Source organism: Halictus rubicundus, chromosome 10 (genome assembly GCF_050948215.1).
Source record: "Halictus rubicundus isolate RS-2024b chromosome 10, iyHalRubi1_principal, whole genome shotgun sequence".
Lineage (NCBI taxonomy): Eukaryota > Metazoa > Arthropoda > Insecta > Hymenoptera > Halictidae > Halictus > Halictus rubicundus.
The window spans coordinates 1,430,654-1,450,100 of NC_135158.1; the positions used below are offsets into that span (position 1 = coordinate 1,430,654).

General features: G+C 34.1%; 1 protein-coding gene across 4 annotated transcripts in view; it reads left to right on the forward strand.

Annotated features, from left to right (window-relative positions):
- Window positions 1-19,447, forward strand: part of LOC143358214 (uncharacterized) — a 202,128-nt gene that overhangs the window by 80,175 nt on the left and 102,506 nt on the right. For all 4 annotated transcript variants that reach the window (XM_076795180.1, XM_076795178.1, XM_076795179.1 and 1 more), the window contains one exon: window positions 9,445-9,576. In XM_076795180.1, coding sequence (XP_076651295.1) covers window positions 9,447-9,576 — 130 coding nt within the window. In that variant the 5' untranslated portion in view covers window positions 9,445-9,446. The remainder of the gene's footprint in view (window positions 1-9,444; window positions 9,577-19,447) is intronic.

The window sequence follows — 19,447 nt, forward strand, 5'->3', positions numbered from 1 at the left end:
CATTGCTTCTAATCTGAAAAGAACGCGCCCGATTTCGTGGAAGAGACTCCTTTGATACGGATAACTATTCCGAGCGGTCTCATTCTGTGTCACGTTTCAGCTACGCGTTGTCATTTACAGATAGCTCTCCAACGACTCGTATTTCAAATGCTGAAAGTGTTCCGCGGATCACGAGGAACGCGATATTGTTTTAGTACGAGGCATACTTTCCTGGGATCCGTTAATCCTTCTTCACTTCCTGCACTGCAGAAAATGCAGAGGAACATTACTGCGGACGACCTATCAGCCGAAAGTTGCAAAGCAATTTTTTTCAATTAAGAGGTACAGCAAGCCCACGAATCAAATCTACAATAAACCGAACTGTCTAAAAAATTTTTCATTCTCAGGCAAGAGAAAAATCGTCCAGCATAGAGCTGTATTAAAAATCAGCAAATTATTTCAAGCTTTCGCCGAATAGCGTAATTACACGCCGTACTGAAAGTTTATTGTCCAATAAATAAATACCTTACATTTTTTTAATTGTCAAGATTTCCATACGACACAGTATACAGTGTTTACTCGTTATATGTCCAAAACACGGGTCTAGCCAGGAACATATATCGATCAGAAGATATCCTTTGATCCACGCCGAACGTAGAAAAGAACAGCGAAGCACTAGAGGCCTCAGTTTATGGCTCCTCACGGGGTATACCTCGCGGCAGTGAAGATAGTTCTGGGGCTTTTATCGGCTAGACATTTGAGACGTATATAGAGTAAACACTGGATCTGTTTAGATTTTCACATGGACTTGAACTGTTAAAAAAAAAAAAAACAAATAATACTGTCGGTAATGACTGTGCTGTCGATATGACGTTAAAGAATAGAAGAAAAAGGCGAACGTTAAAGTAATTTTATTGTCGAAATGAATCGAAATAGTTAGTAATTTTAACGTCAGTATTTTATTTGTATATTTGTACCTATGACCTAATCGAATGAACGTTTAGCTAGAATCATACTTCATCGGTAATATTATATTTTTTTTTACTAAATGCCTATTCGATTTTTTTTCATAATATGTTAATTCGATTAATTTAGACACAGGATTTTCTGAATAATTTAAACAAAAGTAACTTTAATTTCATCAGGTAATAAAACATTCCAAAAGTTTCAGAAATTATACATTCTCTGCGAACTCTAAACTCTCAAATTTGTTTACCATGGGTGTTAAGGTTTTTTGGCTGTATCTTATCTTTATATTATCTTATATTATTAAATGACGCAACTTTTCAGTTCTAATTTTTCTCCTACTACGAATTTTGGTACTCTTGTCCAAAAACTAATTTCAATTTGTCCACGTATTACTTAACTATTATCATTGGCAGAAAATATTCGATCAAAATTGTGAACGTGATTGTTGAGCGAATTATTTGAGCGTAATTAAAAAAATATGGTATAAGCGCTAATGATATTTTAAACAAATATTAATAAAAGGTTGGATTCTTTTGCAATTTTACCAAATACGACCAAATAAAATAAAAGTATAAAGAATTTTAAGTAGTATAACATAGCATTAGAAAACTTTTTAATATTTCTAACAACGGAAATGACGATAGATATTGCCAAAAAATGCTCTGAATGCGTGAGGATGATCAAACCTAATGGGTTTAATTTGTTCATTCTGTACACTATGAAAAGACAAACACGTTCACATTTATATTAATATTTTTGTTATAAAGGCTAGCCTAAATTGAACGTAGCATTTCAATTTTAAATGAAACGACTTTTGCATTGGTTTCATGATGGGATTTCTATTGAGTATTAAAATACGCAATCCCCGACTAAATATGGAAAATAATGTCTGACAAATGACAACCTCAGCTTCGGCTATAAATATTGGTTCTTTTCGCGAAACTTTCGATTACAATTTCGCACATGTTCTGATTAATTTCATCGACAACACTGTGTAACAAGTGTCTCCTTTGTTCTGTTTCATTGTACAATGAATCAACAAGCTTATAGCTATAATAATCCATTGCACGATAAGTTGGGATCCATTCAGTATTTCCTCAATTTTCTCAACGACACACTCTGATGGCATCACTGTGTAACTAAACTTTTGTATAAATACATTACTTTTGTTCTTCTTGAAACTACAATATAAATCTCCAGTTATAAACAGTGTAAAATAAAAATGAAATGTTACATAGCAAACGAACCACGAAAGGCACAAGGCATTGGAAGAATTTAAAAAATAAATATCCTAAAATTTAAAAAGTTATAATCTTTAAGCAACGTCCATCATGTATACTTCTTATATTTTTATTGATAAAATGACATGAACATGTTATTCGTGTTTTCAAGTCGTACAATATACTTGCTTAAGCAAAACACTTTTTTTTCTTATTTTCTCAACGAAGAAGACTTCTATGCCCTACAATTATGCGCACTTAATTCTACAAATAACTGTATATTCAAAATGAGTTTATAAAATTTTAAACTGATTTGGTGGCTGTGTATATCTTACCATAAGCCTGTAAATAATATTATCATATTAATTTTTTACAATTTTCATCCACATTCGTAATAAACGCCAATATGAAATAATAAAGGCTTTTGTAAAACAGTGAATAACAACAGATTTCACTATGATGCGCGACAGTGTAATTGTGCGTAAAAATCTGCTTCTCATGTATTTGGTATGTTTACGCATAGTCACCATTTCAAGACTTGTTCCTCCACTCTAATTTCCCCTTCTACCGCGTTATTCCCCCACGCTTCCGCCACGGCCCAGTCACGTGCCGTGTTCCGTCTCTGTCGTGTCTGTGTCACAATGTCACGTGACTAACGCGGTACTGGCAGAGAGAGGGTAACCTTTTCCCCTCGATTCGTGCCCCCTACCCTCATGTGGCGACTGTGTGCTTGAATACGACACTTTTCATACAAATATTAAAATAATGAAACATAAATTTCGAGTTCATTTCTGTCGTCGTGAACCGCATCGACAGATTTTCGTTGCACTGAACGTGTATTATAAGCACGTTCTGGCGTTATCACTGTAGAAAGGAAGATCGATGCACACGATTTTATTCAGATGCGAATGAAGTCACGGAACTCATTCGTGCAATTATAGTTTTCGCAGAATCATACGTTCTTCCTGGCATGAATGTAGAACATTTTGATCGCACAGAGTGACGCGGTTGAAAGGGCATTATTTCCTCGTGTCATAGCACGATAGACAAAGTTCAGCGGGGCGGCCTAGCGTAATGCGCTTAATTAAAGTTGTTTCAACTCGTTAAGATCGTTCGCACGGGATGAACAACGGCTATATACTGCTCGGCAGTTTGTCGACTACTCGAGCGACACTTTCCGTCGTTTTCATCGAGTCTTTCTCTTGTTCGTAATTGTCGTCGACGGTTCTCCTATTCTATTGTCGTTTACAGAGTCTGGTGCAAATTAGTTGCCTCGTTTCTTTAATGGTACCAAACGTCTTTAGATAAACAACGGAAGAATCAACAGTCAATAATATGTATATCAGTTCTATTTATTTGCTATTCAAATTTCTACGTTTAATATAAAAAATACATCAAACTATTTACATTCACAAACATTATAAACTTGAAAGTAATGTTATTTGAATATTATTGAACTCTTTTACAAGTAATAATGAAATCTTATTACTTTCGTCAATTACTTCTTACCACTTTCGATTTATTAAAATTATTAAAATGGGAAATACACTGTTGTTTAACTTAAGTATGTTCCTTACAATCGAATTCAAATTTTTTTATTAATATTGATAAACCACTTCGGTGTTATAATATCCCAGAAGTATTCAAATTAATCTATTTCTATATAAAGTATGTTTGGAAAATTTACATAGATTTGAAATATTAATGGTAATTTATCAACATTATTTCTCTAATTTTTATAATTTATGAACACTAAATCAACTTCTAGCTTTTACAAATATTATCTAACTGTAATAGGAATACTATTACTATAACTATTTCAATAAGTTTTATTCATTGTATGTAAAGCTGCATTTCACTATTGTTTTGAACTGATCATTGAATCAGATCAGTCATAAAATTTAAGATCATATTGATTAATATATTCGGTGGTTCTAATAGCGTTGTAGAAATTGCAAGACGTCACTGGTGTTTGGCAATTTAATATGCAAATTGACCACCAACTGAAAGACATTTTTCTGTAAAGAAAGTAAATACGATTTCAGACGCCGCCGCAGAATCATTTTTGAGATAAGTATAAGAATAAATATTGCCTTAGGCGATATTCAGCAAATGCGGGGAAGCGTAGGAATAATTGATGGTGCCTTGGGCAAAATCCGATAGCTAATTAGCAATCGGATCGCCAGTATTAGTACCGCAATATTTAAAACTTCGATGTATACCTGCGAATTCAAGGTTCGTCTTCCCTAAACGTGTCGCGCATCGAGAAATCGACGGGAGTTGTCAGTTTGTTATATGGTCATGTAGGACAGGCGCAGCAGGCTGGTTGAATTACGTCTCCTCGGATTTCATCGGCCGGTAATTTAAATCCCGATTAATTCAGTAAGCTTCAACAACCTAAAGCCTGGTAGCTTTACCTGGAAACGAATTTCGCTAATCATATTCGCCGTCTGGCAAGATCGTGTCGTTTTACTTCACAACTTGTTTCACTTAATCTCAGCTTAGCGTTTTTACGCATGCGGGGTATTTAACATTGAAAATCATTTCCACTTCGGACATAAATGCACGGTGAAAACGAGCGTTGATTTCCAGTCGGCAATATTTGTCTTTAACGAGAATTTTACGATGTATACGATTGATGAATACCCTTAACACTTCACTTACTGGCAATTTTCTAATGGTTTTCTTTTCAAACATCAAGAGTTCAGAATTTTTCAATAAACTATTCAAAAGCGACGGCAATTTCATTCGTAATTCGACAGATTTTTAAAACCAATATAACGCAACAAGTTCACCTAAAATTATTCTTTCAAAGAAAATTACTGAGCACCTTTTACATACAACTCAACCGTTAAAAAATACACAGGCTTCCGGTAGATAAACAGGAGCTCCGTTTTCTTCAGTCGCTTCTATAGAACTCCATTGCATTTTATATTTTCGAATATAGTGTGTTAACCGAGCATTTGTACATTAATTTTATTTAAAAATATACGAAATTGATACAATTAAAATTTTGAAGCATATATGTAAAACGTTGAAATCTATCATGCGAAAGTAATGCAATGAAAATGCAAATGTTATGGTCAAAAAATAATAGTTGGACACCAATGAATATAATTGTAGAAAATTATGGCAGAGGAAAGCAGAAAAATCGTCATTCTCTAAAAAGAATACTAGTACTCAAAATGTGAAAAATAAATTATTACCGATACATGTATGGGGAGTAATAATTATGAACAATTAATAATTGTTAGTAACTATAGAAAAGAACAACTGGAATGTGTAAAAGTAACTTTACATAGAACTAAAAGAAAAAACTTTGAAAAAACATGCTTGTAGCGAGTAGTATATTTTTCAGTGTTTGAGCGACTGTCAGTGTGCAAATACTCCTTTGACTACCAGATTTCCGGTTTGTTTGCATAGTTTTCTCATGCAACTTTATTTACGTTTCTAGATAAACATATTTTTGTACGTAATAAAGCAAATTTCTAAAAACTCTTAATTTAAAATGTTTAACGATTCATTTTAGACGGGTTTTCGAAACGTAGTTCTCTTTATAAGATCTTTACCCTTAATACAGTGGAAACCTAACATTTTTTTGATTTCCAATAAAGAAAATATTCGCAATTTCCTACAAAATAATATACAATTAAAAAAAAGTAAGTTCCGCAAGTTAAAAAAAAAACATTTTTCGTTAATGTTCATTGATAAAAGATATTGAAAACACACTACAGTTCACACATCAGAAAAAATGTTTTCATTTTGTTCTAACATTTTCCTCAATTTTTTCGAAAACCGTTTGTTTTACGTAAAAAAGTGATACGACATAAAAGATACATTTTTGGAAACAGTCAATAATTTAGAAGATATTCGAGGAAAACGATTTATGAGCTTTTAATTAATTATTTTAATGTTTAAGGGCCGAGGGCTACGTTTTCCTATTCTCCGGTCGAGCTCAAATTTTGCACAGATATTTTTTTTAATTAATTGGAACAATCCTGGGGAGTGCCATAAAAAATTCAAATGTTGAAAATAAGTACATTAAATAAAATATATATGTGACAGTAATTTTTTATTTAAAAAATTTTTTTCAATTTTTTATATTTAAATTTATAGAAGAGTAATTACTGATTAATTTTTGTTTTAAACATTTGAAAAGTCAGATCAAGAAAAAAAAATACAGTGCCAGGAAATAGTATTGGCAAACGTGATGGTTTGACGTAAGGACACACGAATTATGCGTGCATCAAGGTTATATTAAAAACGAGGAATCCTTTTCTCACGTTCCTACTACACGTTGCACCTCCTCCACGCGATGCATACCCACTAATTTATCACGACCCATGACTCCGGGACGAAGATCACGACTGAAAGAAGAACAAGAAGAAGGAGGAGGAGGAGGAGAAGAAGAAGAAGGAGAAGAAGCGGACAACGAAAAAAATAATCCTGGCGATCCCCAGAAGACCGACCGGTTTCTTCTCGTTCTTGTCTCTCTTCCTCGTCACTTATTTTTCTCGTCTACCGCCGCCTAATCGATCCCATCCCTGAACCATCGACAAGATCATTCGTCGGAATGATTACACGAATCTTCATTCTTCTCCCGCGGGATTCTCAGACTATCGGCAATGCAACGTGTACAAATTGGAAACACGGAGCGAATTCGCGTTCGTTTTCTTATGTCTCTTTCGGTAATTGAAAGAAATTTTAAATCGAAAATGCCGCGTCAAGTCGAATCGATCCCCGATTGAAATGAGAATTGGACAGAGACGTATGAATCCTGGCAGAAGAGTACTATGTAATACAGTATTTACTCGATATATGTCCAAAACACGGGTCTAGCCAGGGACATATATCGGCTAGGAGATACTTGTTCTTTGATCCACGCCGAACGTAGAAAAGGACAGCGAAGCTTAGAGGCTTCGGTTCATGGCCCCCCACGGGGTATATCCCGTGGCAGTGGGGATAGTCCTGGGGCTTTTGGAACATATATAGAGTAAACACTGTATAAAGCGTTTGTAGTTTCACTCAATTTGTTAGTATACATAGATCAGAGCTGTTCAGTGTCTGTCCGTATGGGCAGCCGTTTTCTTGCCGTGGGCATACACAGAACGGCGGGCACGAAGCCACGCCCTTGCAGGCAAGGCTGTGTTTGTTACACGCATTGTCACAGCTACGTGGCCAGCTACAGCTGTGCTACGGCCTACCCCCACTCCGCACTTGCCCGTAGCTTTGCCCTGTGTCGCCAGATCAAGACTTGTATCCCCACTCTAATTTCCGCTTCTACTGCGCTATTCCCCCACGCTTCCGCCACGGTCCGGTCACGTGACGCGTTTCTGTCGCGTCTTTGTCGTGCATACTCCGGTATTGGCAGGGAGGGGGTAAATTTTTCCCCTCGATTCATGCTCCCTCCTCTCATCTGACGACACTGGCCTGTAGCTGTGCCCACGGGCATCGGCGGTCGCCCTTGCCCGCTAAAGGCATGTTGAGCAGCTGTGAGTATACAGATCAATTAGGTACTGTATTTCAAATTGGATATTAAATATTTTTGTGTAACTTTTCGCTGTCTATAATTTCATGTCCTTCTCTTCCTAATTAATGTTGTTCGGTAATTGAATTCGACGTAATTAAAATTGTCGCAACAAGCATCGAAGAGTAGAGTACAGGCTCGCATTTGATGAAGTGTATCCAGTAATGCGATTTACACGTGCGAGTATCGAACGATCGTTAGGATCGAACGATCGATATAATAATATAATACTCGGTCGTGTAAGCTTGTTTGCATAATGGCGTCGTTTCAATCGCGGCGCTCTAATTAAAAGGCAGCACCGCCAATATTTTTCGCGCAGGCATCAACGTTAAGGTAAACGCAATAGTCGCGTCAGCTGGAACCGTGCCCCGTAATCATTATAATATCGTTAAGATAAAAACAACCTTTCCGTTTGGAATTGCAGTGTACGTATAGCAATCACGACCAAAGGTATTATACTCTGATAATCCGAGTGCTGTTACCTTCCAAATGTCGATTGACGCATTATTTTCACAATTATAGAAAAACATAACCAATGCTTGGTTGAAAAGAAGTAATTCTTTTCCTAGCTACTTCTTCTGTTAGTTTTTAGTGATGTCGATTAAACTTTATGTAATTCCGTGGTTAATTGCACTGGAATCGGAAGTGCTTGTAGTTACTATTAGAATATTATGATTCTTGTGTATTAAATTCAGAAGTAAACTAGGTATTAATTGATCAGTTAACTTGACTCTATAATACAAAATGAATCGTTTTCTTCATATTGTAGGTCAAGCACAATATAACAATTCCTTTGTAAAGAAAATAGTAAATTCAAGAAAGTTGAAAATATTTGCAATAGAAAGTACTATATACATATGTTAAAATAATTTTTCAAACAAAAAACATATTTAGTACCGAAATACATTTAGTCGACTCGATTGACATCAACGATTCATAATATTCGTTTTCAGAATTTGATAAATGGTGTTCCACTCAACACCTGAGATCAAGCAGATTAACACCGCTCGCGATTTGAGTGTACGAAACCTTGGCGATGATAACCTTCAAATCATCGGAAAATATCAGTTGGTGACTCACCTTGTATAACCTAGCATCAATGAAACGCACACATAAATATAAGACACAATATCAACTATAACATAAACCTTCTATTAATAACAAATAATGTTCCTTTTTTCTTTCATTTTTTCCCTAAGACAGTCCCCTCCCTTTTCTTTCTACGCCATCTATTCCTCTCCTTCTCCATGTTCTCCCAGTTTTCTTCTTAAATTTTTCTGCTACCCAACCGGCTCACCTTCGTGCCTTCCACATACTTCCCAATGCTCCTCTTCTTTTCCAAACAACTTGCACTCTTTTTCCTTCTCTTTCAACCCAATAATTTCCTTCCTTGAGCTAGTTACCCAGTCTAAATCTTGCAATCCTTCTCATTCTATCTTCACTTCATTCTTTCCTTAAATATTTTGGCATACCTTCTATTCTAATTGCTTCGTACCATTTATTGTATCTTGAGTCGAATATTTTCCTTGCCCTTTCTTCTTTCTGCTTCTTCCTTTCCATTTCTTCCAGCTTTCCTCTATCCTAATTTTCTTCCCCTCTCCTGACTCCACAGTTTCCTTCAATGCTCTCTCCCTTTCTTGACGCAGACTTTTCTTTCGTTGCATACCTCTAAACACTATTTTGGCTATTGTTCTCATCACATCTCTCTTGAATTCTTCCCTGATTTTTTGTTAATGTTGTTTTGCTCAGGCATGGCGGCCGCCGGTCTTGAGGTGCGCGAGGCTGGACGAGCGCTGCGGGTACAAACGGAAGCGCCGCATCTCGTCTCCATGGGAAGCGGGCGTTTGTCAACGGCGGTGACCCTGCATCCTTTACCCGAAGGTATGGTAAAGTGCAATTACGCGAATTAAAGGTACCCGAGCCCACGAATCCTTTGGCGTTTCGCTACCTGGAGTTAGAAACGCGACACCGACGCGGAACAATCCGTTTGACGTTTATTTCTCGAGTAACCATATTTCAAAGAAAGTTCGCTCCATTTCAAACCGTATCCAAAGAAGAAATCTCAATGCGTTTTCTCAACTTGTTTTATTTATTTTCGAAAGGGAAAGATAATTTGTAATTTTTCATGACTCCTACAATAGAAAATTGATTTGATTCATTGCCTGGTACAATTAAATATTTTATATAATCTTGAACTTTTCTGGGCAATGGCAGAAATATCCGTAAAAATTGACACGTTTTGAATGTTTTTTTCACGTTGATCATTACTTTCTATTTGCATATGCATACTTAATAGATAGTAGAAAAAACCTCATGATGGCTTAATTTCACCTTGGCAAAATCGCTCATTTTTTAACACGCGTAACTTTTAAACCAGTGAATTCCTCACATTAAAACTTGGATTTTTGATATTTTCTCGCCAAAATCTACAGGATTATATGGAAAAAATTTCTGGGTTGCTAAGGTGAAGTTTAACCTTCAAGTTTGGTCATGATTTTTTTATTAAAATATTCAAAGCAAAAGTAATAATATCATTCGAAATTTTGGTCATAAAAGTAAAGTTCATAAATAGCATTCTATATGTAATGAGTCTTACAAGTAAAACAAATTCCTAAAATACCTAAAACAGTTTCTTCGTAATGTAAAAACATTTAAATCAGAAATCATAAAATATCGAAAAATTCGATTGTAGTCTGTTGTCAAAATTGGTCTAATTAATCTATTTCAAATAATTTATTTCACAATACGCAAATAATTATTAATTTGAATTATATACTTCTATTCATTCCACTAAATTGGAATATGATAAGTAGAGAAAAGGTTACGTTTTCCTAAAGTTTAGTCGTACATTATACGTATATGATTATACAATTCTGTTTTTTCTAAAATTTATTTGTAAATTAAAAGTTTTGTAGAATCTCGCTTCTCGATACGATACATATTCCAGTCTGTGCTGACGACGTTGAGAAAGCCTATTAGATAACAGAAGATGGGCGGCTTTGCCTCGGATTGCTTGGACATTCAGTCTGTCTGACCGTATCTCGAAAGAAATTGAGGCAGTAACGTTTCCTAGATAACGTTGCAGCCGTAACGGGTAGTGATTCATCAATTTTAATCCGTGATTGGAACACGTAATTCTGGCTGATAAAGTCTAATTGCAGTAACCGAGATTCAACACTAGAGATACACATGATGCGTTACGCAAATTCTGTTGAAATCTCTCCGGGAATCAATTCGGATATACATATAAATACCTATTAACTGTCCCGTATGATGTAAGATAATGTTTAAAAGCTTTCTAATCTCTCTGAAAGTGTTTCATAAAGAAATTTTTTAGAAAATTGTCAAAGAACGATATTTGATACGTTATTACAAATTTTCCTAAAGATGTAGGAGTATAATAGAATGATTATCAAATTTATCCATTTATTTTAGTTTTGTAAAATTCCAAACAAATTTGTTATTATCGAATAAATGGACAATGAAAAAAATGGTGATTATAACAACAAGAAATTGACAAAAAAAATGTCTAAATATATCAATTAGTATTATGAGTAATATCTGACATATATAATTATTCAGATAAATACAGGGTGAGTCACCAAACGTTAGCACCTCAAATATCTTTGTTGTTTCTAAAGATATGTAAAATATGGTAAGGACAAAGTTGAATGGTACAATGGGGCTGACACGATGCAAAAAAAAATGTTGTTTTGTATATCGGAATATATTAATGACTATTTAAAAAATGACTATTTGAAATGACTATTTGAAATGACTATTTAAAATAAAAAAAGAATAGTAAAAGTATAAATTTGTTCTTTTAAAAACATTTGCGTCCTATCATAGTTCCGTTACCGTTATTTTATTTTATGTAATTTATTCACTTTTAGTATCTACTTTGATAAAGGTTGTCAACATCGCGTTGTAGCCTTTCTTCAAAGAATGTGGACAGTGAAAGGCAGAACATGGAAAGAATGCACAGAATGAATATCAGATTGCTGGTATAGGAAACACTTATTAGGAAAATGCTCAAAGTGCATCCCCTCCACCCGCCCCACTCAAAACCTAATCCAGACCTAACCAAAATTAGTCGGTAAGGTAGAAAATGATACCAATATGATACAAAATTTCTTTCATTTTGGGAAACATATTTTTAATGATATACGAGGCTATGATTTGACCGATTTTCGGAACTTCACCCCTTACGGTTAATAATACTTGACGAATATGGGTAATGTTTGATTACCGTTACCATTATTAAACTGCAGATGTCAATGCTCTTAAAGCAATATATGCGAAATATTAAAGTAGTAGTAATTGTAATTAAACTTGTAAATCATAAACACATCAAGTACACTCGCACCGGAAAGTATGTTAACACCTTTTCAAGCGGCATAACTATTTTAAAATTGGTCCAAATGACTTGAATCTTTTTTAGATGTTAGACCAACTAGTTTGCTAGAGAATGACTAAACAAACATTTTTTTAGATTGCAGTTGGTTGGAATGATAAAAAAATGAAAAAATTTGATTTTTCAACTTTTTTATCTGAGCCTATATCGATAATTTAAAAAAAGCGTTTTGTAGATTTCGATAACATATGCATACTGAAAATTTCATAAAAATCGGTCAATGTTGCAGTGAGCTACAAACGTTTCAAGATGATCACATAAGGGCGAAATTCCCTGGCAAGGTCGAAAATCTGCGACTTTCACCCTTAAACGTTCTCATCTTGAAACGTTTGTAGCTCATTTGCAACGTTCACCGATTTCGATGAAATTTTCAGTATGCATGTAAGTTACCGAAATTAACAAAATGCATTTTTTAAATTATCGTTATAGCAAACTAGTTGGTCTAACATCTAAAAAAGATTCAAGTCATTTGGACCTATTTTAAAAAAGTTATTCCGCTTGAAAAGGTGTCAACATACTTTCCGGCGCGACTATAAATCGTCCAGTAACAGCAGCTAATTTATATTTTGCGGATTAGTAATGATTCTATGGTATTGTTCCGTTAAGTTTATATCTGTGAAACGCTAAACATCTCCAATGCGTTTCACAACTTAAACGAGACGTCATTGTTATCGTATTGATAGAATGATCACGGAGGACGTTAGGCGAGTCTCTTTCCGCAGAAAGGCGATTGTATCATCACCGCGTGAAATTACAATAGTTACGAAATTTCAGCTTCCTCGGGGAAGCTCGCCTTTATTAACGTAATAGCCGACTATCTATTTGATTCGACGCGAATGCAAATATTTGTACTCGACAGGCTGCTTTCCGGTTTCGACACCGACCTATGTATGTAGATACGTGGATGGAGAACTTCGGCTTCCTACCGCGAGCCGGGTGTATTTTTAAAAGTGAATTTTTCGGCCCCGAATCGCGCCTTCGGCCGCGAGAAACCCCGCTTTGATTATTTCGGGAATACACACTGTGTCCCGAAATTATGAGCCATATGTCCGGAGAAATTTATCCGTAGGAATTGAAAAGTCCTTTAACATGTGGGAACCCTAGCTATTGTTTCTAAAATAGAAACATTCTCGACGCGCAACGCCCTAATCTAGCACGCGATATTCTAAGCCAATTTTGGAACTTTTCTCCTACACTCTGCTATAGTTAATGATACTACTATATCATTTGAATTATTTCTAACATGTTAAAATTATTAAGAATAGAAATATATATCTATGTGGCTATTGTATCTTGAAATTAGTCATTTTTATGCAAAAATTTCTTTTACCCTTTGATGATTTTAGTAAACTGAACCCAACACAGTAATATTCTTCAATTTGTTTATTCTGCTAGTGCTTTAAATTGCACCTATGTATACTAAGGGTGCGTGTCCATTTGAGGGTAAAACTGTCGCGAGTTACTCTCCTATGGACACGCACCCTAATTTTTATCATAAATGCATAAAATCCGCAGTTTAATGATGAAAAACAAAAAATGTCTGAAACTTTGATGTAACAGAAAAATTACATAAATTAACGATTTTGTTACAGTGCAAATTATTTCGAATAGCAGGACTTTAATTTACTTTTATTTAAAGATTGGGAAAATAAGTAGTTGGATAATAAAATTATATTCATTCACAATCTTATCAGGTAAAAAAATCACGGCACAAGCATAATGATCTTGGGTATTCTATGTCTTAAAATTTCGTTATAGTGGTCGTATGTATAACTTCCAGAGTCATAACACATTCATAGTGCACCCACATTTCACACATGAAATATTGCACCCACTTCTCTCGTCTATTCTTTTCGTTGCAATTCATGTTGCAAAAAGGACACACGACAACCTTCTCAGTATTCATCAATATTTTCAATATTTTGTGATTTAAAAATAATCCCAAGATTTACACGAAAAAACAAAATATATAAGTAAAACAGTCTTTTATTTGATCACTATCACATAAGATTTTAAACAACAGGATTAATATTACTAAGTATATATATATATTAAAAAATATCTAATTTCGTAAACAAGAAATATTATACGTTTGTCCAAAGACGAAGAACATTTTATATCGTCTCCCCTTCTCTAAAAAATAAATTTTGAACATTTGCATATTGTTCGTCGCTTTTTATCGTGTCTGATAGAAGAAATGAAATCTTATGATAAAGTTTCTACGTTATGTGTATCTTTTTTAACAAAACTATTTCATATAATTTGAAAACAGAATTCAAGGTCTGTCATTAGACTTTCTTTTTTCTGAAATCTTCAATTTTTCGAATTAGAATAAATTTGCATATCTCATCTCGCGTCACATTTTTAGTATATCCAATGTAGTTTACGACGAATAAGGTTACGCGTTGATGGATTTTACGACTTTAATTACGTATCGTGTAGCTTGTAATTGCCGAGGCAACTTCGTTACCAACATGATTATATGTTCACGCTTTTAATATGTAATATCATATATATTGCCGTGTTCAAAATCATTAACGTATAATTATACTTTCTTTCTTTCAAACATCATACATTTAATTGAAATGACCGAAATTCATAAAAATAACAAAATAAAGAAGCAACTTGCGTTCGAAAATAAAAAAAAGCAATCTTGTTGCACGTAACATAAGATCACATGTGTGAAAAGCAGCTATATTCCAAATTTTATAGCACATACGCATTTTTAGTTTTGAAAACGACCTAAAAACTTTTTTAGAAGTAAATCGTTTCGAAATAAAGTTTTTATACTAGGTCTATCTAACATAGTGAAATCTATACGGTACGATGTTAAAATTTTCTTTAAGACAACGATATTTCGTACTAATTTTACATTATCACCCTAAAAAAAGTCGAGTTCATTTTCATGAAATTCTAAGCAAGAGGACATTCTAGTTTGTAGAAAGTACCTCAATCATTTTACCAATAAAACTGATCTACAATTTTATAAAAAATTTTTATAAAAATTATAAGAATAATAATAATAATAATAGTATAATAGTATAATAGTGTATTAATAGTATAATTTTATTATTATAGTTTTTTTAAAATATATTAAGTCTTACAGCTTAAGCATTACAGTGAAACTATGCAAATTAAGAAACGATTATTAGTTATCATAATTACTATATGTATAAATGAAATTACGTTTAAATAAGTGTATGTAGTTGTATATAGTTTAAATAAATATAATATTGTGAACTTCAGAATGTCTTGAACCAACAATTAAAGCAAATTAAATAATTGTTGCTTCTCAACTTATTATACGTATCTGATCATAAATTTATTTTCTTTTGTCTACTGCTAAATCTATTTAAAATAATCGTACTCTTCCGGAGCGCAACCGCGCTGGGAAACAAAAGCATATCAACGCGATTCAATTCCATTGTTTCTACGTTACGAGTGAAAGATACGGCCGAGGCTTGATGTTTCCTGCCAATATTCATAAAATTATTCGATAAATTATTGTTTGAACAAGTAATTCATTGAACGTATCACACTGACTGTTAAACGCGCCTTAAAATGCAAAATATACTGGGAATAATAAAAATATGCCATTCTAATGACGGTCTTATTAACAATCGATTTCTCCATTTAAATTATTAAATCAGAAATAAATATTTAAAATTTAAATAACTAATTAAAATTAAGATCTTTGAACTTGGGTATTTTCTAACATAACCCTGCATTGATTGATCGGGAAGATTCTACTTCCAATTAAATATGTAAAAGAATGGGCATCAATATATTGGTAATCTAGTTTAAAAATTTTGCAGTCGGCATATAAAATTAATTTTCTCCTTCAGTGTAACTATTAATATTAATAATATAACTATTTGTGGCTTTAGATGAAATTTAATATTTATTTTTATTTTATTGAATGTTACATATAATTCAATTGAATCTTTGCTCTTTTTAAGTATAGTTTTAGGTACATTTAAGAATTACTGTATCTTTTATACAGGGTGGTCCACGCAACTTGCACACATTTATTTTTTTTACAGGTGGAAGTGTTTCGGAGATTTGAAACAAAGAAAAAAAATCATTTAATTTTCTTTTTATTTTTCTAACCTGATATTACGCGAAGAAAATTTTCAGGAAATAAAGTGAAATTACTCGTTAATTATTAAGATTAGGGCTAATGAAGGTCAATACTTTTTTACTCAGAATTCGACATTCTTCCATATTTTGGTATAAAAAATATACTATTTCATTTAAAAAAAAAACAAAGTCGACCTTCAAATCTCCGAAACACTTCCACCTGTAAAAAAAATAAATACACTAAATTGTATACCCCTTCAGACCATGCAACTTCTGTATACAAAACTTTTTCGTTCAACGCATCCTTTGGAAGTTATATAGGTGTGCAAGTTGCGTGGACCACCCTGTATATTGGTTGTTTAATAACATTTTTATGCAAGGTTATGTGTCAAGAAAATTCACTGCTGAAGTCCTTAATATGTATGGATAATAATTAATGATTATACCTACGTCTACGAAGTTGATAACATTCAATCAGATAAGCTTTGTGCTTGTGTATAAACATTTTCATAGATCGCTGTAAATAGATCAACAATATGAGCATTGGACTATCTATAATTTTTATTGTAAATTGTGTATAACACTGTGTATTCGAAATCTGAATTAAGAAAGTAAAAGCAGCAAAGGCATCAATAACTAAAATTCGATGGGCACGTTCTTATATTTCAGTAAACAATGCCTACTAGAAAACAATTATATTATTATGTGTGGTTTAAAGCAATAAATAAATAGGAATAATATTGTTGCGGAGGCTTCGGCTCCGATCTCCACAATCGACAGCTTCCATCGTAATAATATATTATTATATGGTCGCTATTTATATTGTTCTGTTAAGATACTTTTACCAAGTCGAATTTAAGTGTGAGAAATGTCTTCATATTTTCACAAATTTGAAAATAATATTACCTCTTATTTTTCCTGATGATTCTTTTTTTTTCGTTATTTCTTCTTCACTGTCTATCTTAGTGCTCGCATAATGTGAGTTTTTCTCTCTCCATTTGTTTATAATTATTGTTCTTATCTTACTGGAAAAACGCTGTAAATTTAAGAGTCACATTCGAACCAGATATGCGAAATATTGTAAATACCCCCTTCAAATCTATTAATCCCGAATTTAAAAATAATACATTTTTCTTACCAAATCAAATTTATATAAAAATGTAATCATTCGGAGTAAGATTACAAAGCAGTAGGAAAAAGCTTATCAAAGTATTCCGGTAACACAGCAAACATTGAAAATGTTACTGTTGCCACCAAGCTCGGTGGTGACTTTTATCACTGTCCACTATCTAGATTCCGTGGCATTGAAAAAAGTGTACCGATCAAATCGGTATTTATCCGGTTCCGTCGAAGAGTACGACACAGCAGCCAATGGCGAATATTCGAAGCCGAAGCCCATGATATACATAGATACTTTCCGCCAGGTACATAGACCCTTTGCAAACGTGCCTGGTAGCCACGTGTCCGGACGTGTGCGCAATAATGTGCATCTGCGCGTGTGCCCGTGCATCCAATAAAACGGTACGACGTAAAACCTGGCGATTACCGTGCCGGAAAAATGCAGTCAGCAGAAGAAAGCGTTTTCCTTCTAGGTGTTTCGCGATGCGGAAATTGCAAAGGGTTAGATAAGAAAATAATCCCAAGATAACGATAGGGCCGTTGTGTAATAGCGGGGAAATTTGTTGGATAGACTTCTTTTTTTTTCCCCCCATTCTATCCCCCAGCATTGGAATCCACGGTATCGAGTGTAATCTGGATTCTTGGATTCGTGTGTGGTAAACATTCCGTGCGCGTGTTTCCTACCCAGCGCTTGTGTTTGCGTTCGTTCCTCGATCTTCTTAGAAGACTGCTCTTCTTCTTTATTGCGCACCTTCGCGTTCAGATATTCGGATTCTTTGTTACGATCGGCACTGCTATGACCAGTGACACTTTATCAGGCTAACAACAAAGTACAGTACAACCTTGATTATCCGAACGAGTTACAAGGGTAGTTATCGAAACCCGTAAATTCAAAAAATTATGAAACTTTGCACACAAGTAGAGCAAGTCATACCTAATACAACCCTGTTTATTTGTTCGTATTACTTCTCCCGTCAGCCCTTGAAAAAATTTTAGTATTTTCTTTTCGTGAAATATCTCAAGAATAACAAATGATATTAAGAAAATGTTCAAACGAAAGTTGCATGGTATTATTATGTCTACCAAACTGTGTAAATACAATTGTTCAAAATGCATTTGTTTTGAGAAACGCTTACCCTCCCCCCGCACCTTTAAAAAAAATTAACGGATGCCCTCTTTCCATACCGGTTAACGGTTTTTGTAATACAATTTTTTTTAATGTATATGACTGTAATGATCAAATTGAAAGTTTATTTCGACAGCAGTGCTTGAGAAATTTACATATATTTTCAGTTTGATATATCACATTACAACATTGCGACAATATTTATTAATAAAATTATTAGTATACAGTGTGTCCCACGCAACGGAGATAAACTATATCTTCGAAACACTTAGAGATAGAAAAAAATCACATAAGGCGAAGTTAAATGGTACAGTGTTTACTCTATATATGTCCCAAATGCCCAGCCGATAAAAGTCTCAGAACTATCCCCACTGCCGTGAGAGGCCATGAACCTAAACCTCTAGAGCTTCGTTGTCCTTTTCTACGTTCGGCATGGATCCGAGAATAGTATATCCTGGCCGATATGTCCGTGGCTAGACCCGTGTTTTGAACATATATCGAGTAAACACTGTAAAGAATGGAGCATGTCCTGCACTAGTACTGCAAAAAAATGCAACTGCGCCTATTTTTTATATCGTACCCCATAGTTTTATATGCACTGATCGATGCATTTTTTTCTTCTCTACAAGAAAGTATTAAGGAACTTATGCCTTAAAACTACTAGTTTAGAAGTTATTGGAACAAAGATATTAGTCCTAACCATTTAATTAAAAAGGAAATTATGTCGATGTCTTCATTAGATTCTGAGAAAGCAGCTTGTAGCACTTTAATTGGTACACCCTGTATACAATTGTATGAAGTAAATGTAAAGAATATAAATTCTAAGAGAAAGTTCTGTCACACGATAGAGTCGTACTAAAATCGCGAAACGATCAAAAACTTCCCGCCGGTATTGTACAGGGTGTAAAGAAATGTTTGGTCTTGGCTGCCATAGGCGTATTCTACATCTACGGATCGATGAAGATCCGTAAAAAAGATTTGCCGCAAAATTGTCCTTGACCTTGAATTTTAAG